This window comes from Microtus pennsylvanicus, chromosome 2 (assembly GCF_037038515.1).
Source record: "Microtus pennsylvanicus isolate mMicPen1 chromosome 2, mMicPen1.hap1, whole genome shotgun sequence".
NCBI lineage: Eukaryota > Metazoa > Chordata > Mammalia > Rodentia > Cricetidae > Microtus > Microtus pennsylvanicus.
In genome coordinates this window covers 133,681,721-133,705,840 of record NC_134580.1, presented here as the reverse complement: position 1 = coordinate 133,705,840, position 24,120 = coordinate 133,681,721, and the positions used below count along the sequence as shown (strand labels likewise).

Genomic DNA, 24,120 nt, shown 5'->3' with positions numbered 1-24,120 from the left:
ATCCTGTGGGTTTCTTGTGGACGGAGGACAGGCATAAATACGAACCTCTGCACCTTCTTCCCAGGCTAGCGCAGATCCAACACAGGCAGCGAGGGACACGGGCACACCTTCATATTTACATCTCCTTTACTTTACAGATCAGTGGCAGAAATATTTACAGAAAATACAATAGGAAAAAGATCCCATCTTGGCAATATACCGAAATTCATACAAACTGTAAATATGGTTTCGAGCAAATAATGATATTTAGATTTTAGCCACAACTGCCAAGCCCTTCAGAGGAAGATGCGTTGGTCACTGTGGGGACAAAGAACTTGATTTGCTTCAACAAATAGGTATTGGGCGCCTACCATATGCAAGGCACTGTGGAATCCCAAATTACACATTTCCTCTCATCACTAAAAAACTTGTCTGAAGAACAAGGGTGGCTGTTCTGAGAAAACACTATGCAGTGCCCGGCTCTGCCAGCAGTGAGACAAGTGACTCCACTGCCAGGCGGACCCCTCAGGAAGAGGGAATGTCAGGGAGTGCTGACAACAGACCAGCGGGTGCCAATGGTCACTGTTAATACCAAAGATCCGCCTGAACAGGCTTTAAATGCTAATGGACAACTGACGCCAGGAGAGTGTCAAATGTCCTCTAGGACAGTTGTCACCACCTGCCCAGCGCTGCCCAAGGCTGACTCTGTGGGGAAGTTCCACACCCTGGAAAACTCATCACTGGAGAGGTCAGCCTGCAGAACCTGATTCTCCCCTAATGCAGACAGGGAGCCGTTCTTCCAGGCTGTCCTACTACCTGTGAGCCAGACACCGACAGGGCCAGCCAAAGTGTAGATGTTTTTATGGGTGAGCCCCATGATGGAGCTACCCTAAGATCGGGGAGCTGAAGAGGGAGATGCTCATATACACATGTGCATGGCACATGCATCTGTATGGCTGGGAGGGCTGCCCTACCACTGGAGTTCTTCTTTTCAAGAAGCCAAAGGCCAGGAGGTCTTAAGAGGAAACTCTAGACAAATGGGAAAGGTGGTAGCAAGGTTTGAAGAGGTTAAGAGCCCTGTCTCCTGTGCTCTCAGGCAAAGGAGCAATCCCCTACTCCCGCCCCCAGTTTCAGAAGTGAACAGGAGGGGGCTGCCAGCCTAAATACCCTTAGTAAATGTTCCTCTTTGAGAGTGCCTAGGCATCCAAGTACAGCAACCGAACAGTTTAAACCACAGTCCAGATTGGTTCCAGTGTTTCTTCAAAGTTTCTGAGCCTGTGTGGGCAAATTTATCAAGTGAACTTCTAAGATTATTGTAAGTACTAAGTATGTTCCTCTGACAAGATTCTGTTCAAAGTGATCTTAGCGCAGGCAGGAGGGTGAACTCAATGAGCAGGATTCCAAACCACACTCTGAGACCCAAGGCTCTTTATCACACCCTCTGGTAGGTAGATGTTATGTGGAGCAGAAGGAACCAGTGAGGGGGTGCATCCCAAGTTCTGTTGGCTGTACACACTAGGGCTTCCCTCCCTTCTTGGGGAATTACCATGTACCCCAGATGTCAAACTACATCTGCCATTGTTGTTCTCTCACCAAAGTTATCAAAATTATAAAGAGTTAGAAATTAGAGCCAACCGAAGGGGAAGGGCCAGAAAGCCCACCCCACACATAAATCCCATACGTCACCTTTCTGGTGTTATTTAAACAATCCCCAGAGTAGGAAAGAAGTACATCTTTATCAGTTATCTGCAGCCTCTGGAATGTTCTAAGTTGCACATGTATGTACAGACTCTTTATTCACCTCACACAGAACAAAAAATGAAGTGTCAGTCTGGAAGGATCTTAAAGGTTGTTCAATTTCACCTCTTCTTGCTGAATTACTAGAATATTTTTAGGGAAAACCTCACTACTAATTTTTAACATTCCTTACCCCATGGTTATCTCCTGAAGACATTAGATTATTGCCTGGCTTTAAAAAAAAAAATCAAAGACAGAACACTATGCCTTGAATGGAAACTAGACTCACAGTGGGAAGGAAGAGGATGACACCAAGGACAAGGAAGATTGGAGGAGAGGGGGGCCTGTACCTGAGTAGAGAAAAAAAAGGGGGGGTTGTGGCAAACTTCAGCCTACGGGATGCTATACCCATGGTTCTTGCTCAGGGACCGCAGAAGACATACTTCTAGAATGGAGGCACCTGCACAGAGGAGCAGGTATAACACTGCCCCTAATATCCTCGGGAAAGAGCAAAACCTCAAACCAAACAGTAGACCCTGATCTGCAGATTTTAATGACAACGGGGGAACAGCCCTGTTAATCTCTGATTATTCCTCTTTGGACTATACATGTCACTTGTTTTCTAAGACAAATAATCTTACTGAAGGAGTAAGAACATAAAAATTGGAATATAGTGAACACTGTAACAGGAGTCCTAAAACAGTTTGGTTCTGGCCACCTCCTATGCTTAGTCCCTTGCAGAAAAACAACAGTCAAGTGACTGAAATATTCCAGAGTCCTGGCAGGGACTTGTACCTTCAGCTGGCTAAGACCAGGAAACATAACAGCAGCTGCCACCTATGGAGATGACACTGATTCTGTGGATTGTGAAGCAGTTGCTCTCTAAAGAGCTGAGTGGCAGTGGGACACTTCCTCCTAAACCACAAATAGAACCCTCCAAGAACTACTGCAGCTTGCTGCTTGGTCCTGAAATAATTTTCAGCTTGTTGTGAACTCCCATTATTGGTATTTAATCAAGAAACCATGTCTACCCTATCCTCAGGCCATCGAACTGAACAGTAATGGAGAAAGGAGGCATCGTTGCTCACTCACAGCCATTAGAGTACACAGCTGTGCCTCCATGCCATCTGTCTGCTAAGAAGCTGAGGCCATATGACAAATCTCCACAGCAGAGAGAGGGACAACTTGCTTAAACATGGAGAAAAAAATAGGAAATATTTTAATGTCAGACTCATCTGAGTAAAACCCTTTATGTTTCACCTGTCAGTATGACAGGTAACAAATAGATCGAAACATGAGCACAAAGCTGCTACCTCCTCCTTCACGGTGTCAACTTGAGCCTTAAAAAGTTCTGGAAGGTTCTGAGACTGATTTTAATTTTGAATACACCCTCCTAAAAAGCGAGGTATAAACTATCTTCAGCTCCTACCTTGCAAGCCTGTTGACACTACCAATGCATGTATTTAACTGATGCATAAAAGCCTTTATCCTCAAAAGGCTTATATTTACTAAAATTGTCACTTTAAAAGAAAGTTTATGGCTAAAATGCTTGTTGTCCTTTTCAGCAGGAGTGTGACTGTGTGAGGTCCATCATCAGACAGCAGGCAGTCCTCGAGCCAGTGGCTTCACATCGTGGTTCTGGTGATTCAACAGTGAGTTCTTGGGAGTGATTCGCTTGTGTTTTTCAGGACTGTCTTGCTTTGATGTCAGAGCCCATTCTGCAGTCCACTGCCCTGGGCAGACTGTGCTCTAAGAGCTGCAGTTCTTGAGCCCAACCTCCTGGAAAAGGGCAGTATAAAACTCTGGCTCCAACTGCTTATTCCGGTATCTGTTGACAATGTCAGTGATTTTCTGTTTCCGACGGACATGTGGTGGACTGTAGGAATCACTCTCCAGTCTCTTTCTTCTACAAATATTTATTACAGTCTGCCGCACCAGAAAGCCTTGAAGACAGGTGAGAATAACTGTCAGTAAGCTGTCAGGTGAGCTATGTTCAGGGGACCCATTTTCTCAACACTGGAACTCTTTCACTGCAATCCCATGGTTTCCCACCTCAGAGACAAACACAGCACCAAGATGAAACTGCTGAGAGACATTAGCTCAGGACAGAGTCAAAGCCTGCTCTTCCACAGCCCATCTTCTCTGTTTTCCTCTTTAGTTAGGTAGTTAATTCATTCAGTTAGTGAAGGCCTTTTTATATTACCAGATTAAAGCTTAAACAGCAGCATTTTCTACATGCAGCGACTATTAAGACCATCTCCTTACTTGTGTTTTATGAAAGTGTTAAAGAAGGCAAACAGCTTGCTGGCGTCCTATGGTACAATAACCTCCAACCCACAGCCATACATGGGGCCTATCTAAATTCAGTGGGACACACACCATAAAATGTTGACAGGGCCTCAGTAGAACAAAGAGGAATGAGGCAATGTACTGTGAAGTGAAAAGGGACTAAAATTCATTAAATACATCTATGAAATTATCAAAAAATAAGAATAAAATTTAAAGGTGAAGGAAAACAAAGAAAGTCAGGACTCCTGTCCTTCAGGACATACAGCACTTACCCAGGGCTCGCCGGCTGACTATCATCCCATCAACAAGGGGGATGACCATGTTAAATTTTCCAGTGGCTCCTTGGATTTTTATCCGGAACAATCCAGTGTTTAAAGGGTGGATGAAGATTACTGGGACTTCTTTTTCAAGAGTTGTAGATCTTAGAAAAGATAAGTCCTTTTAGTTCAGACACAAGAATCTTTTCTATGAGGTTTAGGAACACGTATCAGGGCCTGGCACCTGTTGTCAGCATGGCTGTGACAGTGTCAAGACAGAGCCCAGAGTACAAGCAGTAACAGCAAAAGCCCAATATGGGAATTATACATACATACGTATAAGTTACGCATATAAAGATAAATTCTTCTACATAATAGAATTTATCTGAAGAACATAAAATAAAGTCAGAGATTAAATATGGAAACAGGAAGGTTTTTGGTGGAAAAATATAAAATTTCATTTATGCAGAACAAGTAAGTTCTAGAAGTCAAGTGTTCATTATACTGAGTAAGGCTGTAATACTGCATTACATTATTAAAAGTCTAAGAGGGCAAAGCAAATAGTAATAGTAATAATAATAATAATAACAAATGGTCTCAAAAAACAAAAAAAATAATAAATTATAGGTACTGTGAGTGGTATGAGACTTCTAAAGGTGATAATGTATGTTTACAGGATATAGTGGTGATGGTTTCATATGTAAAATATACCTCCAAATTTAAGACTGAACACGCCAAATATGCACAACTTTTTGTATAACAATTGTATTTCAATAAGTTAAGTTTTTAATTTTGTTTTTTCCTGAGCATTTCACATGCTGGCTTTTTCCCTCTTCAGAGCTCCTGGGAAGACTGGGAAACCAAAGAACAGCTTACAGCTGTATCTACTAGTCTATCACATATTTAAACATGGAAAAAGGGGCCACATAAATGCCATCTTGCCAGCCCTTTCTTTGATTCTTTAAAAATTTTACTTTTTTTAAATTTGTATCTTCTGCAAAAACAAATGTTCTTAACCACCAAGCCATCTCTTCAGGTCCTGATTCTTTCCTTATTTGCCTTTAACCACTGTTTGATTATAATTCTTTATTCTTTTATTACGTGTAACCAGCAGATACAAACAGACATGCTGATGAAGTCAAGCAAAGAAGAGGACAATACCTCAGAGAAGTGCTACTGTTAGCAGTGGTTTCCACACCAGTGCTGATCTCTGTCATCAGATCTGACAGGGGAAAGTTCTCTAGAAAACAACAACATTACAGTTACCACCGCCTGATTTTCCCGAATTCATTTCCTAACCTCTTCACAGGCAGCAACAAGTACCATCTGTGCTGCACCACAGTGTGGAACCCTAATGACTCCCCACATAAAAACAAGCTGTCTTTCACAATGTTTGGCCAAGTGCACCGAAAGCAGAGGGCTTTCAGAGAATATGACCTGTGGCTGTGAGGGCGTGGTTAGAAGCAGAATGACACTTTCCTATAAACCCTGAGCTGGACAGGGTGCTAAGCTAAGCATGCATTTCTGATGCTCTTAAGTCAAACGAAAATCCTAAGAAAGTTATCCATGGCAGAACTTTTAAAGACAAAGGAAGCAATTATATAAAAACGAGACCACCTGTGCACATGGAAAGATGGCCCAGAGCTCCTAGAAGGCTGGGAACACTAACTAGGAAACAAACAAAACAGTTAATGACTTTGTATCTACTAATCTATCAAATATTCATAACTAGAAAAGAAGGGTCACAAGTATGCCCAATTAACAGGTTTCTTGAAATGGGTAGAGAAGCTGGAATACAAACCCAGGTTTATGAACTGCAAGTCTCTGTACCCGCCCTTTTCAGACATTTGGTAGGTCACTGGCAACTTAATCGTTCTTAGAGAAAACCTTTTTCCTCATACAGTACCTATATCATCGTAGCGTTCCACCCAGACTACAGACACTCTTGTCTCAGGTCCAAGGGGAGGCACAGGGCGACCCTGAGGCAGCTTCTTCATTCTGGAACTGGGACTAAGCTATATGACAGGAAAGGAGAAAGACGTTTTTTGTTTTGTTTTGTTTTCCGAGACAGGGTATCTGTGTGTAGCCCTAGCTGTCCTGGAACTAGCTCTTGTAGACCACGCCAGCCTAGAACTCACAGAGATCCGCCTGCCTCTGCCTCTCTAGTGCTGGGATTAAAGGTGTGTGTCACCACTGTCCAGCATACAACTTTTACGTATCAAGCGAATACTTAACAATTACAATTTGCATAAAAAGTAATAAAATTTGCATGTCATGTTTTAACAAAGGTTTAAAAGGACTAAATCTACCTCTGTTGTGGCCAGAAAGCTGTATGCTTCCCAGGTAAAGAAATACAACTGTTTTGTCTGGTCTCTAAAATGCAACATCGGAAAGTTATTTCTAGTTCTGAGATGAAATGTTCCAATAGCACTCTATACCTGATTTTCCTCATATTGTCTTTGAGGCAAGCTCATGCACATTTGCCTTTTCTGCCACTCAACTGGCTTATTTTTAGTGAACTACTTTTGGTTATGTGTCAATATATTAGGGTGCATTTATTATTATGCATGATGTTCTATAGTATATAATGTTTCTACTTTCTTTTTATATATCTGTACATAATTTTATGTAACTATACAAAATCTAACTCACAAAAAAGAACATCTATTTTTCTGAGACTGTCTTAATTCTCTTAGATGCATCTGTTTTCTTTTTAAAGATTTACTTATGTATCTGTGTGTCTGTGTATGTGGGTGCCCAAGGATGACAGTAGAGGGCACTAGATTCCCTGGAGCTGTGGTGATAGCACCCAACATGGATGCTGAAAACCAGTCGGTCCTCTGCAAGAGCAGTAGTTGCTTTTAATCATTGAGCCATCTCTTCATAATGAAGGAGTTCAGATCTTGTCATAAGGCTTTTCTAAATCTATTGAGATGATCATCTGATTTCTACTCTTTAGAAAAGGTTTACATAGTGTATTATTACATTTATTGGTTTTTGTATGTAGAACTATAGCTAAATCTCTAGAATAAAGATAACTTGATCAAAGCCAATGATCTTTTCAATGCGATCTTGATTTGGGAATGCAAATATTTTGTTGAGAATTTTTGCAGCTATGTAGCTTGATCTATCTTCCTTTTGTTGTGTCTGTATCTTGTTCTGGTATCAGAATACTGGTTTCAGAAAAGAAACCAGTTCTGGAGTGTTCTGTGCTTCCTGTTGTTAACAGCCTGAGAAACACTGGTGTTAGTCCTTTACAAGTCAGCAGATTCAGCAGTGAAGCTAATCCAGGACGGCTCTCTTTTAGGAAAGATTTCTTTTTTAAGTCCTTTAACAACGTTGCTTGTTATAAATCTGTTAAAATAACCTCACCTTGATTTAATTTTGGTATGCCCTATGTACCTAGAAAGTGTCCATGTTTTTTTTTTTAGGTTTTCTGTGTAATACACGTTTTTAAGGCATGTCCTGATCATTTTCTGAATTTCACTGTTATCTGTAAGAACCAGTTACTTCACTTAGGTTTCTAGTTTTAGTCATTTATGATTTCTCTTCTTTCTTCTTTCTTTTTGTTTTTCCAGACAGGATTTCTCTGTGTAACAGCCCTAGAAGTCCTGGAACTCGCTTTGCAGACCAGGCTGGCCTCAAACTCAAGAGACCCACTTGCAGACCCAGTGCTGGGATTAAAGGCATGCGCCACCACACCTGCCTTTCTCTCTTTCCATCAGCTAGGCTGAATGAAGGTTTGTCCATCTTGTGAAAGAACCAGCTCTTTGCTGCAGTGATTCTTTGTTTCTCTGATTCCATTTCACTAATTTTTGCCCTGATCTTAATTTTTTTTCTGTCTAGTGATTGTAGATTTGGTCTGTTCTTATTTTTCCAAGATCTTAAGGTGAACTGTTAGTTTATCTGAAATAGTTGTTTCTTATATGTGTGGGCACTTACAGCTATAATCTTCCTCTTAGGCTTGCTTTCATTGTACCCCACATTTTTGGTATTTGTGTTTCCATTTTTGTGATAATAGCGATTTTCGTATTTCCTAATTTCTTTAGTAACTTTCTCGTTAGTCAGGCATTTTGTTTGCCATTAGTATTTATACTTGTTAAAGTATATCCTATTGGATGATTTGTTTATTTATTTTTTGTTAGGATAACCTGTCCAAATGATGAATATTGGATACTTTTACTATGATAGGGTTAATGTGTGAATTTACATTTAGTAGTATTTGCTTTATGAAACCGTGTATACGCATTTTCAATGTATGTTTTAAAATTAGAATGTCCCATTAATGGACTGTTCCTTTGAAGAGTATGTAGGAACTCTTCTGAGTTTTGGTTTCAAGTATATTTTTACCAGATTTAGGAAAACAAAGGCTTGTTTGCTTGTTACATTTTAATGGACTACCTTTCTCCATCCTTTAATCCTAAGGAAGTTAGTTTTTTTATGGTGTCTTTTGTGGTGTGTTTCTTGGTGGCAACAAATCCCTCTTTAAAATTCAAACTGTTGTCTGTGTTTTGATTGTGGAGAAAGGAGACCATACTATTAAAAGTATTATTAAGAGGACAGTATTAATTCCTCTCATTTTGTTGGTCTTAGAATGCTGTTTTCCTATCTCTCTCTTGCTTAACTGGTCGCTCTGATATCCTTGTGGATGTATTTTTTAAACACGGACCAGTGATGTACTCAGCACTCTTGCCACCACTTTGTCCACGGAGCCACCTCCCCAGCCCAGTTTGTTTCGTCTGTTCTGTATATTTAGTGATGTAAACACACTGTGATATGGGAGGTTCATTTTCTAGTCTACTCTCATATTCTACATGCTTCCTGTATCTGGGCTGGCATCTCTTTCCCTAGTTTTGGGAAACATTATGATTGTACTGAAATGGTTTCTATGTCTTTAGAACGAAATTCTTCTTCTGTGTACTGAAATGGTTTCTATGTCTTTAGAATGAAATTCTCCTTCTCTCTGCCCATGATTCTTATTAAATCTGATCTTTTCAATCACATACATTTTCAAAGTACTGCATTTATTTTCTTACTAATTTAATCTTTGTCAATGTTTGGTGTCCCAATTTCTCCATCTTGTTTTCAAACTCTGATGTTCTCTTTGAATACTTCTGTTCATAATGCTTTTCATGAGCTTTCTATTCATCTTACTGTGGTTTTCATTTCCAGTATTTCAATGGTTTTCGTTTAATATTTCTCTTTATTGAATTCTCTTTCATAACCTGAATTGACTGTGTTAATTAAAAACATTTACTTTTTATGACCATGGTACAGCATGTATATTGAGGTCAGAGGACAGCTTGTGAATGTTAGTTCTCTTCCCACACTATGTAAGTCACAGAGATCAAACTCAGGTTGTCAGGTGTGATGACAAGTAGTCTTACCAGTGCCAGTCCATGGGCTCCTCTATCAGCTTTCTCATTCAGTCAGCTGGGTTTTTTTGTTTTGTTTTGTTTTTCTTAGACTTCATTCAGGAATTTGTGTATTCTTTAATTTACCCCCCACCCCTGAGACAGGGTCTCATTTTAGTCCTGGCAGGCTATAAACTCACAAGAGATCTGCCTTCTCTGCCTCCCAAGTGCTAAGATAAAGGGATGTACTGTCACACCTAGTCCATTTTTAAACATACTTAGTCATTCTTTGAGTTCTTTAGGATTTCATGTGATTCTCTTTTACTGTAGGCTATTACTGAGGGATCAGTAACTGTACCCTGGTTGGCCTTGAACTCATAGAGATCTGCTTGCCAGTGCTGAGATTAAAAGTATGTGCCACCTTGACCAGCGTGGATTAGTGATTTTTCGTTTTCTCTTTCACCCTCAAGACAGGGTTTCTCTGTTTAGTCATAGCTCTCCTGGAATTCAATCTGGAGACCAGGCTGGCCTCAAATTCACAGATCCACCTGCCTCTGTCACCTGAATGCTTGGATTAAGGCCTGCACCACCACTGCCCAGTTTGGATTAGTGATATTTAGAAGTGATATTGTGTTGGTTTTCCACGTTACTTGTGTTTTTGTACTGGGACTTGCATAGTTTAAGCTACTAGTTGAATTTATTTTTAGTTTTATCTTTTAGAAAGCATTGCTATTCTTTCTGAGGAAGTGTTTTCAGGGGAGGCTAGAGACAGGAGATGTGGTTTTCCTCTGCTTGACTGGTGATCAAGCACAAGCCCAGTAATTTTTTGGAATTAGAATGCTACCTGTTGCTGGGGTTTTTGTTTGTTTGTTATTGCAAATACAACCAAGGGGCTGTAGAGATGTTTGGCTCGTGGCACTTGAAGCTCTTGTAGAGGTTCTGGATTTGATTCCTACCACCTACATGGTATCTCACAACCATCTGTAATGCCAATTCCAGAGTCTGACACTTTCTTCAGGGCTCCGTGGGCACCAGGCATGCACATGGTGCAAATACATACACACAAGCAAAATACTCATATACAGAAAATAAATCTTAAAAACAACAAAAAAGGAAATAAGTCTTAAAAACAACAACAAAAAAGGAATTCAATCAAAACACGTAGGACATTCCCAGAGACCCTGTGAAGATGGCTAGTCAATGTTCTTTGGGGGAAAAACATTAAAGAAAGAACAGAGTACAAAAAAGAGAAATATTTTATACACAACAAGAAGAGAGCAGGATGGAGTTGGCCTGCTAAAATGACAGACAACACTGGAAGAGGAAACCCTGTACAGAGGAGACAGCTGGAGAGGGTACGGAGTATGAAAGTAACTGGCCTATCATTTTTATCTATTTTTGACACAAGGTCTCATGTAACCCACAATGGCCTTAGACTTACTATGTAGCTGAGGTTGGCCCTGAAGTCGTGATCTTCTGCTTTTACCACTTGAATACAAGAATTACAGGTATGTTTAATGATGCCTGGCTCACCCAATCAGCTTGAAGTTTCTTTGCAAGGTTAGCAGACTATGTGAATGCCCTTTAGCACACTGGCACTCTAAACCATACCACTTGCAGGACACACATAAAACTGTTTGTGCTAATAACCTCATCAGAGCTTTTATGTGCAGGAGAGAGAATTCCATAGTTAAATTTAATCTTAGAACTAAAGCTGCTTTATTAGGATAGAAACAGGTATATCAAATATATTACCAAATGACCAGAGTCCATGACAAGCCCCCAGATTCTTCTTTTTTTTAAAAAAACATAAATGGTTTTAATTTTATTTATTATGTATACAATATTCTGTCTGTGTGTCTGCCTGAAGGTCAGAAGAGGGCACCAGACCTCATTACAGATGGTTGTGAGCCACCATGTGGTTGCTGGGAATTGAACTCAGGACCTTCGGGCTACCTCTGAGCTGTAGCCCAAGACTGATATGTCTTCTGTGTTTAGGTCAGGTTTCTGTAGATCACCTACTTTTTGACTCCTTAAAGTAATCTTAATTACATCCCCAAACTCCCTTTGCCATAAATCATACACAATCATTGGGTATGTTAAGAAAAATCTTCTCTGCCGGCACACCAAAATCCAATCAGGCCAAATCAAACTGAATTAAAATGTCCTTGTTTCAATAATACAGCTCTCTCGGGTGGACAAACGCATGGCAGGGGAGACAGAATATGATGTTAAATTGGGAGCGTCACCCCAACCCCTGGCATCCATCCCAGCCTCCAGCCTGGGACTACAAATCCCAGCATGCCAGGTCCTGACCCCTCCCACAGGGTATTTAAGTGGGCGCCCAGAAGAGGAACATGTGGTCCCAGGTTTTGCATGTGTTCCCTGGTTTTCTGTCTTCCTGCCATGCTCTCGGCCACCCGAGAGTACTGCATTTATTAAAACATGGGCGTTTTAATTTGGTTTAATCTGTTTTGAATGGATTTCTGTGTGCCAGCAGAGAGGATTTTTCTTAACAGGGTACATATCATATTCACAGGTTTTTATCATAACAGATGAGAAAGACACAGAGCAAGGATCACCGGGTGTCATCTTCAAACCTTAGTCAACACAATGGCATTCTTTACTGCAGTCCTGCTAAACTCACTTAGATTCCAATGGAGAGTCCTTAAGGTTTCCTGTACATGGTCAAGCCATGGGCAAATAACAGTTTTACTCTTTGCTTTCTGCATTTTGTCTTACTTCTCTGTTAGATTTCTACTTCTCCACCTGTAGACAGGATGCTAGCTGTTAAGTCAATGTGCTTTATTATGTTAAAGAGGCTCACTTCTGTTCAGGGTGCTGAGACTGTCTCCTCACTGGCAAGTGTTAAACAGGTTTTTTGGTTTATTTTCTAATCTGAAAAGAATACATGATAAAAAGCAAGATGCTTTAAGAGGGTTAGGGCAAGCAGCCACTGAAATGTCTGCATTCTCTATTTCTTTCAAACTGTTCTATGAGGCCTCTTAACCTCTTGAAGTTTAAAATCAGTCTATTATTAGGAGCCATATAACTTGATACTTTTTCTAAATAATTTTAATAATGGAGACCTTTCTTAAGCATGTATCTATGCTAAAAATAGAAAAAGGGGAAATGATGGATAAGGGTCATCTGTCTATCTGTTGCTTTCATTGGTTAATTCATAAAGAAAGCTGCTTGGCCTGATAGGGCAGAATTTAAATAGGTGGAGTAGACTGAACAGAATGCTGGAAAGAAGGAAAGTGAGCCAGTCACCATAGCTCTCCTCTCCAAGATGGATGCAGGTTAAGAATATTCCAGGTAAGACACCACCTTGTGGTGCTACACTCATGAGAGATGGGTTAATCAAGATGTGAGAGTTAGCCAGTAAGAGGCTAGAGCTCATGGGCCAAGCAATGTTTAAAAGAATACAATTTGTATGTTGTTATTTCGGATATAAAGCTAGCCATGCTGGAGCCGGGGCCGCAGCCCACGGCTACCACCATCAACAGTTATACCTAGTGATGCAGCTGTGGCAGGAGAAGAAGTTTAAGGCTTGCCTAGGCTACAAAATGTGTTCCAGGTCATCTGGGGCAACTTAGTAGATCCTGTCTCAAAATAAAAATAAGAAGACTGGGAATATCTGGCTGCATGTGTGAGTCTTAAGCTTAACCCCAGTTCTGAGGGCAGAGGAGCAAGGGAGTCATAATTTTAACTTTGGAATGAACCAAACTAAAATCCTATTTATTCCTGAATTTATATTCAGGAATGACTTTGGTCAGATTTACACTTCATCTTTTTCATTATTCGTTTGAAATCAATCAGCCTGATCATGTGTTTCTGTTACCACTTAAGTCATTTTTCAATAAAGATTAAGGGGTAAACACAGATAAAGAAATAAAATCGGCTGATAAGTATAAAAGCAAAAGATTTTCGTATGCAGTAGCAGTTGTGTGTCATACTCAACTGATTTAGTTATAAACAGTAGCCCCCACCCCACCTTTATCCATGGGGATACATTCAAAGACTCTCCATGGGTTCTTGAAACTAGTTACTACCCAATCCTATCCATAGTCTTTTCTAGTGTACAACTACACACACACACACACAGAGGGGGGGGGGGGGGAGAAACACCCTTGAAGTAAATGTAACAACAGCAATAAAACAGAACAAATAAAGTGTATTTCAATAAAAGCCTATGTGAATTTGGTCTCTCTTTCCTTCATGAAAGCTTACCATGCTATAAGCATTCCTCTTCCTGCGATGATACAAGGTGATGCAATGCCCACATTAGCCACAGTAAAACACTGTGACAAAATGCTAGGCATTGTTAACTTTACATAAGCATTGCAGTATAACATTCCATGACACCAAACCAAAACTAAAGTAACAGATGAGGGCAGAGGTGGGGAAGTATAAAGATGCTGAACAAAGGATGATTAGCATCCTAGGTTGGAAGAAACAGGATTTTGTAAGATTTCACCAAGTTATTCGGAATACTACATTATTTTAAACTTACAAATTGTTTATTTCTGCAATTTTCCTTTAAATATTTTTAGACTATAGTTGAGCATGGGTCATAAAATGGCTGAAAGCAAAGCAACAGACAAAGGAGAACTGCAGTCCTTAGAGTCTGCAAATGCTACGGCTTTGCAGTCAGTTCTTAGCTGGATCGTGTGAGGACAAAAGCTACACACAGCTCCTGCTGTAATGCTTAGTGGATATCGAAAGCCTCAGCTTAAACAGGAGTGAGTGAGAGAACTGACCATTGAAGCAGAATGTCAAAAACAAGAAAAATGCTGTCTTAGGGCCAAGCAATTATTATAGATTAGAAAACTGAAAAATTCAAGAATTCATTTTAAAATACTTGTTAATAAATCAGTAGTCTTGCTATACCTACTACATTACAAAAAAAATTATAGAACAGACTTGGTTCTATAATTACTGCCACTTCACCACAAAATTTTGGGTGAATCAATAAAACAACTTACCCTCTGTGAGGAATTAAGATTGTCTGTGTGATTGGGGACCAGCTCAAGTGTCAGGGGTGGCTGCTTCAGAATTCCAGGCATAAGATCCATATTTGAGTCACTATCTTGGTCTGAGATATTACTTTCCAAAGAATCGGCTGCAAGACAAGAAAAAAATTATATTTGCTACTTCTCTGGAGCAGAAGTTTAATTATGTTAAGTAGTCTAACTACCCTGAGTAACTGAAGACCAAGCACTGCTTCCACAGCAAGTCTTGGCAGACATTCTATGAAGGAGCAGGTGACCTTAGAGTAGGGTGTGCTAGTCATAGAAGCCTTTGCAGCACACTCTTCTTTGCACTTTACTTATAATACTTGAAAAAAGGTAAAACTTGGGACGGAAGAGACAGCTCAGCAGTTAAAAGCAATGGCTACCCTGCAAAAGAATGGGGTTTGGTTCCCAGCACCTACAAGGTACTGACAGCCATCTGTAACTCCAGTTCCAAGGGATCCCTGGTCTCTTCTAGCTGTCATGAGCACAAAAGACAAGCATGTAGTGCACATAATACACACAACTAAAACATTCATACACATAAAAGAAAGATTTTAATCTTTAATAACCACATAAAGCCCATTCTTGGCTGAATCTGGTTTGTGCACTATAGTTTGTCATCTCCTGCTGTCTACAGGATAACTAAGATGAGAAAATTATGAAATCAAAGCTGTTATTCTCTTAATTATTTATATATCAATCAAAAGTACCATCCTAAGTAGACACTGAGACACCTGAAAGCTACTAAGAACCTAGTCTGAATTTAAAGCACAATATGGTGGGAGATTAAAAACAAAACAAATCTGGTAGTAGTAAAAAAACAAAAGAAATGAACAAAACCCCCAGGAAAATAGAGATATTCTATTTTATGCAAACAGATGTTTTGCCTGCATATATGTATATGTACTACATGTATGCTTGGTGTCCAAGGAAGTCAGAAGAGGGCATTGGATTCCCTGGAACTGGAGTTACAGATGGTTGTAGGCTACCACACAGGTACAGGAAATCAAACCCAGATCATCTGAAAGAGCAACAAACACTCCAAATCAGAGCCTTCTTTCTTGTCCCGGAATATGAATATCACCAGAAGCTGAGTAACAGTACAGAAATGGCAAGTGGCATTAGGCATATATCATGATTGTAGGCTAAGAACCAATTATAGGAAGCCACAGTGTGAGTGAAGAAGGCTCTAGGTCTGGGAAGACTTGCTGGTGCAGGCTGTTCAACCAAAATAACCAGACAGGTACTTAACTCATAAGACAGCTAGGCCTCAACTGCTGGAATAAGATGGAAGGCAGATAAATACTATGATTCTGATCCTGGAAGGCCCACTCTACTAGGGACAAAAATGATAGAATATGAAACAGATGGGAGCCTACAGTGAGAAATCAAGGTCAAGTACAAAGGAAGGGAAGCTACTAAGCTAGACACAGCAAAAGTACTTTGGAGAACACATTCTTTTTTTTTGTTTTGTTTTGTTTTGTTTTTCGAGACAGGGTTTCTCCGTAGCTTTTGGTTCCTGTCCTGGTACTAGCTCTTGTAGACCAGGCTGGCCTCGAACTCACAGAGATCCGCCTGCCTCTGCCTCCCGAGTGCTGGGACTAAAGGCGTGCACCACCACTGCCCGGCTGCAAAAGTACTTTGGAAATGAGACTAGCGAGTGAGATGGATCATAGTTCACACTTCAAATGGTCTCAATGGAGAAGGTGACATTTTCTACTTACTGTCTAGCTGGACAAGAAGAAATATGCTTAATTTGCAAAAAACCAATATTTTTTTTCAAATTTATTTTAAATTTATGTATCTGTGTATATACCCATGAAAGCCAGAAAAAGCTGCAGAATCTAGAACTGTAGTGCTACCACATGAGTGCTGGGAACTGAACTCGGGTCTTTGGGAAGAGCAAGTGCTCTTAAAGGTTGAGCCCTCTCTCCAGGCCCACACTGTAGTGATAGTTTGTGTTTTAACAAATAAACTTGCCTGAAGATCAGATTGCAGAGCTGAACTACTAGAGATCAGGCCATTATGGCTCACACCTTTAATTCCAGTACTTGGGGGTCCCATGCTTTTAATCCCAGCACAAGGGAGTAGAGACAGGAAGGAATATGGCTGGGCAGAGACAGGAATATAAGGTGGGAGGAGACAGGAGCTCAGATGCAGTCTGATGTTTGGTAGAGATGGATATTGTCTGAGGCAACAGTCTGAAGCAGTTCATCAGAGGACACAGTCTGAGGACAGGATCGCCCTTTTGGACTGAGAATTTGGGAGAGGTAAAAACAGTCTCTCTAACAGCTGGCTGCACTGGTCTCTGATCTATCAGCTTTCACCCTCTAGTATCTGACTCTGGGTCTTATTATTTTCTTTTTCTTTTGGTTTTTCGAGACAGGGTTTCTCTGTAGCTTTTGGAGCCTGTCCTGGAACTAGCTCTTGTAGACCAGGCTGACCTCGAACTCACAGAGATCCGCCTGTCTCTGCCTCCTGAGTGCACTACCACTGCCTGGCTCTGGGTTTTGTTATTAAGAACAATTAGAATTCATGCTACACCACACAATATTTTAAGCAAAATAAACCTGTGAGTTTAGATTGAGAAAGAGTAATCATACTTAATCCATAAGAACAGTATGCCATCTTTTCTAGGCTGCTCATGGTTTTTTCCTTAATGTCCAAAGATCAGCATGATGTCATCATGATAAATTTACATAGGGTTCCAAATAAAAGCTCTCACATGGGAATCAAGAGCAAGGTAGGCTTCACTCATAATTTGCGAAAGGAGTGACCAAAGCAGAAAGCAAAGTCTGTACATACACACTGGTTAAGTTAGATGAAAGACAAAACTAAGGTTGACGTGGGATTGTACTTAAAGAATATCTGATACCTATCATTAGATGAATGCATAAAGAAAAATGAAATTATGTCACATATAGAAAATTAGATGGAATTGGAGATCATGGAGTTCAGTGAAATGACTCTGAAAAACAAAAGTCTCATTTTCTCCTATGACAAAATGACATCTAGACATACATAAAATCTCTGACATAAAGAAGGGAGAGGAATAGGCTGATGTGAGAAGGGAACAAGAGTGTAATGGAGTGGAGGAGATAGAGCATGTTTTTTTCTTATGCTGAATTTCAACTTAACTATGCATATATGGGGAATATGGTAGGGAAATATACACATACAGCACAACATATATTCATGAAAATATCATAGCAAAAGAAATTAAGTTATCCTAATTAATTATGCCCTACTATGTTTTCAATATGAAATGGCCTTCACAGTCTCATGCATGGAACACATCTTTAGCTGGTGGCACTATTCTGGGAGACTGTGAAACCTTTATGGGATGAGGCCTGGCTGAGGAGACTAGGTCATTGGGAGAGGGACTTTGAAGTACCTAATGTCTGGGTTCTGACCCTATCTGCTTCCTGGTCTGCTATGCTGAGGAGTCTTTGCTATATGCTCCCATGTCCATAGAGTAAGTGAGCCATTGTGTCATGCCATTATTATTATGTAGATGAGAACCTCTGAATCATCAAGTAAAAGTAAAGCCTTCCCCCTCATTCCTGTAGGATATCTCTGTCACCAACACTGTCTAGGTTAGCTTTCCTGTCAACACGTCTGGGAAGAGAACTTCAAATGATCAATTGCCTTAATTAGACTGGCCTATGGGCATATCTTTAGGGTATTTTTTTTTATCTGTGACAACAAGCTCTATTATAGAGTTACAACAATGAAAACAGCTTGATATTGGTATAAATACAGACAGATTGACCAATGGAATTGAATTTAAGACCCAGATATTAATCTACACACCCATGAACACTTGATTTTTGACAATGTAGTTAAAATTATACAATGGAAAAAAAGAAATCATCTACAACAAATGGTGCTGGAATAACTGGATGCCAAGAAGTAGAAGAATGCAAATAGATCCATATCTATCCCCATGCCACATAAATTTTAACCTATAGTCCATCCTGTCTTTGGATTGTGTGGTAGAATAGGTGACACAGGGTATTTTTTTTTTTAATTGCTAATTGCTACAGGAGGGTTCAACCCACTGTGGATGTGGCACCTCTCTAAATGTGGCGCTAAGCCATGTAACAAAAGTAGCTGAGCCTGGGACAGAGCCAGTACGCTGCATCACTATGTGGTTTCTGCTTTAAGCACTGATTCCAGGTTCCTGCTTGAGCTCCTGCCCTGACTTTCCTTGATGATGGATTCTAACCTTTAAGATGTAATAAACCTTTCCCTCCCCATCTTTGTTTTGGTGTCATGTCATAGCAATGGAAAGCAAACTAGGTCAAACAAAACTATCACAGAAAACTGGTAGCAAAGAAGTAGAGCAGCTTATGTGACCAAACTTGACCATGTGGTTCCTAGGCCTTAAGAACTGATAATGCAGAGGGAAATATTAGGAGATGCAGGCTAAATAAGCTCTAGAATGCTCTAAGCAGAGCTTAATGGTCAGTTCTGGTAGGATCAGAAATGCAACAGGGATTAAGACAGTAAAGACTGTTCACTGAGATTTAGAACAAGGATTCTACTAGGGACTGATTAAAGGCCATTCATGTTACATTTTGGCAAAAAGCAACAAAACAAAACCTGTCTACATTCTATCCATGTCTTGAAAAACTCAATAATAATGAACTAATTTATTGGCAGACACAACTGAAGACAGCACAACATCCAGTGGCATCAGGCTTACTGCTGGCTGCTTCTAGCTAGATTACATGGGAACTGAGAGCAAAAGTGGGGGCGAGATTTGGACATGGTACAATTTAGCCAGGAAAGGAGTATGACTGTAATGAAACTCATAGACAAAGTGAGGAGAATAGCACCACTAAAAAGAAGCTGTGCACTTTGTGTGGGAACAACAGGAGAAAGGTACTGTGAGGACACTCCAGGAGGGAGTTAGACCCTACCCAGTGTGGGCTCCAGTATATGAAACGGAAAGCTCATCTGGAACATGTTTTGTTTGAAAAGAGTACTGCTGGATGTCTGGCTGGAAAAGGGCCAGCTAAAGAATTTTTTCTCCACCCCAAGCACCTGGTCTTCCAGAGAGCACTGTAGCCACAGCCCAAGAGGGCCTGACTGCTGCTCAAGTTGGCAGCTAAATTTAACATCATTCACATGGTGCTGGTTTTCAAGCACAAAGAATGCAAGAGTTGCTGGGCGGTGGTAGCGCACGCCTTTAATCCCAGTGCTCAGGAGGGAGAAGCAGGCAGATCTCTGTGAGTTTGAGGCCAGCCTAGGCTATAGAGCAAGTTCCAGGACAGGCTCCAAAGCTACAGAGAGATACTGTCTCAAAAGATTTGTGGAGTTATGGAGGCTTTGTCAAGTCTTTGAGATGTGCCTGTGAGGCCAGGCAGTAGTGTATCATGGGGTAAGAAACCCTGCAAAAAGTTCTAAAGCAGGCTGTGACCAAAGTTACAATGGAGATTACAGGATGTCAGACACAAGGGAGGTTTTGTCAAGAAAAGCTACAGGTGGGTAGTCAGACTAAGAGGGACTTGACAATGTTCTACAACTGCCAAGGACATAGGGGCAGGGATGGTCAAGTCTTATGAGTTCATATAACATAACAATGTTCTCAAACTGTCAGACACATAGTTACATGATTTAGTATTTAGACTTCTGGGATTTGGTCCTGCTTCAGCCCCATCTTTCTTGGCTATTTTCTTACTCCCTAGTTTTGGAAAAGGAATGTTTTACTCTATGTCACTCTATATCAGACGTATGTAACTTTTTATTTAACAAGGGCTTGCAGCTGAGCGCTACCAAGGGTCTGAGAAGAGACTTGGAATTTTCAAATGGTGTGGAAAATGTTAGTACTGTGGCAACTCTTAAGAGCTGGACTGAAACATTGTGCATCAAGCTAGAGACAGAGTAGCAAAGTAGAATCTGAAATATTGCTTGTAGGTTCCTATTTTAAGTCCTTTCCTTTCCAGTTATTGGTGCTATTTTGGGAGACTGCAGAACCTTTAGGAAGTGGTACTCAGCCAGCAGAAGCAGGTGATTGGGAAGGAGTCTTTGAGGTTATAGCCTGGCTGCTGGTTTTGGCCCTGGTCCCTGCTTCTTAGTATGCCAGAATGTAAGAAGTTGTCCATGCTCCCACTGCCATGGAATAAGCCATGCCACCATGTCTTTTCCATCATGATAGCCTGAATGTTTCAGTCTGGTTCTTATATTACCTCTGTCAAGTACTGGTCATCGTACCAGAAAAGTAACTAACACACTAGAGAATGTTATGAGATGATAGCTCTCATACTTGTATATAATCTAGTTATAATATCCTTGCTTAGAAGCTAAAGAATGCCTTAATTTTGATGACTTCAAAAATCTCCAATGCATAACACACCAAATAGTGAATATACAAACAGATCTCAAAATAGCTCTATGCAAAAACATGTTCTTACTTAAGGACTCCACAGGAGAAGGAACCACGAAAGCTATTTCCGTCAGTGCATCAGCATAATACAGGACCTTCTTCTGCCCATTGAAAATGCTAGCTCCAACATCTTCAGAGGAAGTTACTTCATCTGGGAATAAGGAACAATGTATCAGTACTTAAAGCTGGGCACCTTCACCTCCTGTTCATGAATTCCAGTCACTTTATAAAGCAATGGCAGTTTCAAGGAGAACCAATACACAGGGAGTTTAGAAGTATCTGCTCTATACCAGAATGAGTTCCAACAGTCTGAACTAGTCTAAGTCTCAGTCACAATGAATATATAATAATCAATATGACATAGTGTCAGGACCTTCACAGGAAGATGGCACAGATTTCAGGAAAGGAATATATGAAACATGCTTGCTTTTCCAATCACAAAACTAAGATTTCACCTAACATATTAGGATACTTAATGCTGGTAAAGATGTGGTAAGCAAGAACTTTAGAGCATAAGTTGACACACTTTTTCTACAAAGGATCAAACAGTGAATATTTGATGCAGGGAATATGTCTCTGCTACAACCATCCTATCACTGTAGGACCAGAGCAGTCATATACAGCTCACAAAGGGGAGTATGGTTAAGTTCCAATAACATTCTACTTACAAAACTAGGTCCAGGCCACAGCTGAAACTCTCGGTTTCATCTACTCCGGTTATTGCTCCAGAAGCTACTCTGCCTGACCCTACTTTGGAGCAGACCCGCAGCTATAGTGTAGGTGGGACTGACTCTAAATACAATTTCTCTACCGAGTCGGGCTTAGGGAGAAAAAAGACTCCAGCTCAGCTATGTTCCTTTCCAGGCTACGGTGGTGTATGCATGTAAAGTCTGATACTGCCTTTCTTTAGCATCATAGAAGACAAGTAGGGATTAAGAAAAAATCCAGAGAACAGATCAAAAGGAAAATTACAAATAGAATGAGTGCTTTTGTGCTGATAATTACATAAAACACTTAAACAATGTGGAATTTCTTGGTCCCCTGGAAATGATCTTCAAAGTTTAAGCCAGGGTCAATGAGACTGGTTTAGTGGGTAAAAGTCTATCAAACATTCTTTTTTTCCCAGGACAGGGAGGCACAGGCTGACTGACCTCTGTGAGTTCTAGGATAGCCTGGTATATACACAGGGAATGTGTCTTTCCCTCTCAAAAAAAAAAAAAAAATCTTGTTAGTAGAGAAAACAAAGTCATTTGTTAAGAAACTATTATTTATTAGACACATTTTAGACTTATTAAATATTATGACGTTGTATTCGTTTCTTCACATATAAAAAGAAACACATCAGCACAGTAAATAGTAAGTAGTTGATTAATTTTGTTAGTTTACCCTACCATTACATCTTTACACAGAAAAGAAATATCTATAAAACTAGACAAATTAGGGTAGCAAGATGGCTCTGAAGGTTATGGTTCCTGCCTAACACTGACTTGAGTTCATACCTGCAATTCACACAATAGAAAGAGTGAGCAGACTCCCTTAGGATGTCCTCTGACATCCACAGGTACATGTGTACACCCCTCCTTACCCAACTCTCCTACACAAAACAGATAACTTTAAAAAAAGAAAATATACAAACTAAATGTGACCTTCTGAAGACTAGAACTGAGGAAAGGAGACTTTTTCATGATGTAAACTATTTAAAAGGCTAAAGGATTCATGGGAAAGGGGAGGGAGGAACAAACCAGAGACAGCAGCTATTTACGAGCTTTACCTTGTTCAGACCCTTCACCATCATCGCAACTATTAATTGACCAACTGGTGGACACGTGTCCCGTCCAACCAGGATGCCTGCCCACATCTACTGACCAGCCAAGGGAGAGCAAAAATTCTAAGAAATGTGGCTGAACATTTCTGGAAGACTCCACGTTCTTTAAAATCTGAAATACACAGAAAGCATCAGTTATGAAGGGAATACAAGGGTATATTGAAATAAACACACGCGAAAACTAATGAGCTTTGAAACTTTTGACAAATCAAGGCCAGTTCAGAGTGAATTTGGAAATATATGACCACAGTGAAAATGTGTGTTCTGGAGTTGGTTGGCTGGACTGGCTGGCTCTTGTGTCTGTTTCTCCATAGCAAAATGGGGATTATAAGGGTTATGAAGATTATAAGATGATGTAAGTAAAATCCTAAACTATCCCTATGGCAAAACAATTACTGAGGCAGGCCTATTTATTGAAAGTAAACAAAAGGTACAATGTCCTTGACTTCACAGTTGGCAGTCTGTCAAAAACAGGTGTGTGGTGACAGCCTAGACAAATGAAACAAAACTGTAAGCCTACTGCAAACTCAATGAAGATGAGGTATAACTAACAGATGAATATGAGACTGCCCTTTCCTTAGTCCAAAGAAGAGAAGACAGGAAGTACAGGAAAACAAAGTAACCAGAAGGTTCCCTCTCCTACTGGACACAAAGAGGGGAAACTTTCATTCTCAACAGGTTTTGAGGCTGGCAAAATAACTCAATGTGTAACTGATCTTGTTACTAAGCCTGATGATCTGAATTTGATCCCAGAAACCCACATGGTGGAAGAAGACAGACTCCCACAAGTTGGTCTTTGACCCTCCACCTACATACCATGGCATGTGGATGGCCACAGGCAAAAAATTAATTAAATTTAAAAAAATTAAAAGTCATTCTCTCCTGGAGGCAAAACGATAGTGGCAAGCCTGGAGATGTTTTTGACTGTCACAGTATGATGGTTCGTGTTGTCACCTTGACAAAATCTAGTAAAGGAATCTCAAGAATTGCCTAGATTAGGGTGATCTATGGGCATGCCTATAAGGGTCTTTATTTCTTTATTATTTGTTGGGCAAGGTTTTACTACGTAACCCTGGCTCTCCTGGAACTCACTGTGTAGACAAAGTTGGCCTTGAACTCACTAGAGATCCACCTACTTCTGCCTCCAAGGTGCTGGAATCACCACCACCCAACAAAGTATTTTCTAAATGGGTTAACTGAGGTGGGAAGACCCACCTTGGTGCAGGACATTCCATTCATGGGCACAATTCTGGACTGATGTAAAGAAGGA

General features: G+C 40.3%; 1 protein-coding gene across 8 annotated transcripts in view; it reads right to left on the bottom strand.

Annotated features, from left to right (window-relative positions):
* Positions 1 to 2,912: 2,912 nt before the first annotated feature.
* Positions 2,913 to 24,120, bottom strand: part of Ralgapb (Ral GTPase activating protein non-catalytic subunit beta) — a 90,462-nt gene continuing 69,254 nt past the window's right edge. For all 8 annotated transcript variants that reach the window (XM_075962875.1, XM_075962878.1, XM_075962877.1 and 5 more), the window contains 7 exons: positions 22,797 to 22,962; positions 21,054 to 21,176; positions 14,605 to 14,741; positions 6,169 to 6,277; positions 5,424 to 5,502; positions 4,278 to 4,426; positions 2,913 to 3,659 (listed from right to left, as the gene is read on the bottom strand). In XM_075962875.1, the coding sequence (XP_075818990.1) occupies positions 3,466 to 3,659; positions 4,278 to 4,426; positions 5,424 to 5,502; positions 6,169 to 6,277; positions 14,605 to 14,741; positions 21,054 to 21,176; positions 22,797 to 22,962 (957 nt within the window). In that variant the 3' untranslated portion in view covers positions 2,913 to 3,465. The remainder of the gene's footprint in view (positions 3,660 to 4,277; positions 4,427 to 5,423; positions 5,503 to 6,168; positions 6,278 to 14,604; positions 14,742 to 21,053; positions 21,177 to 22,796; positions 22,963 to 24,120) is intronic.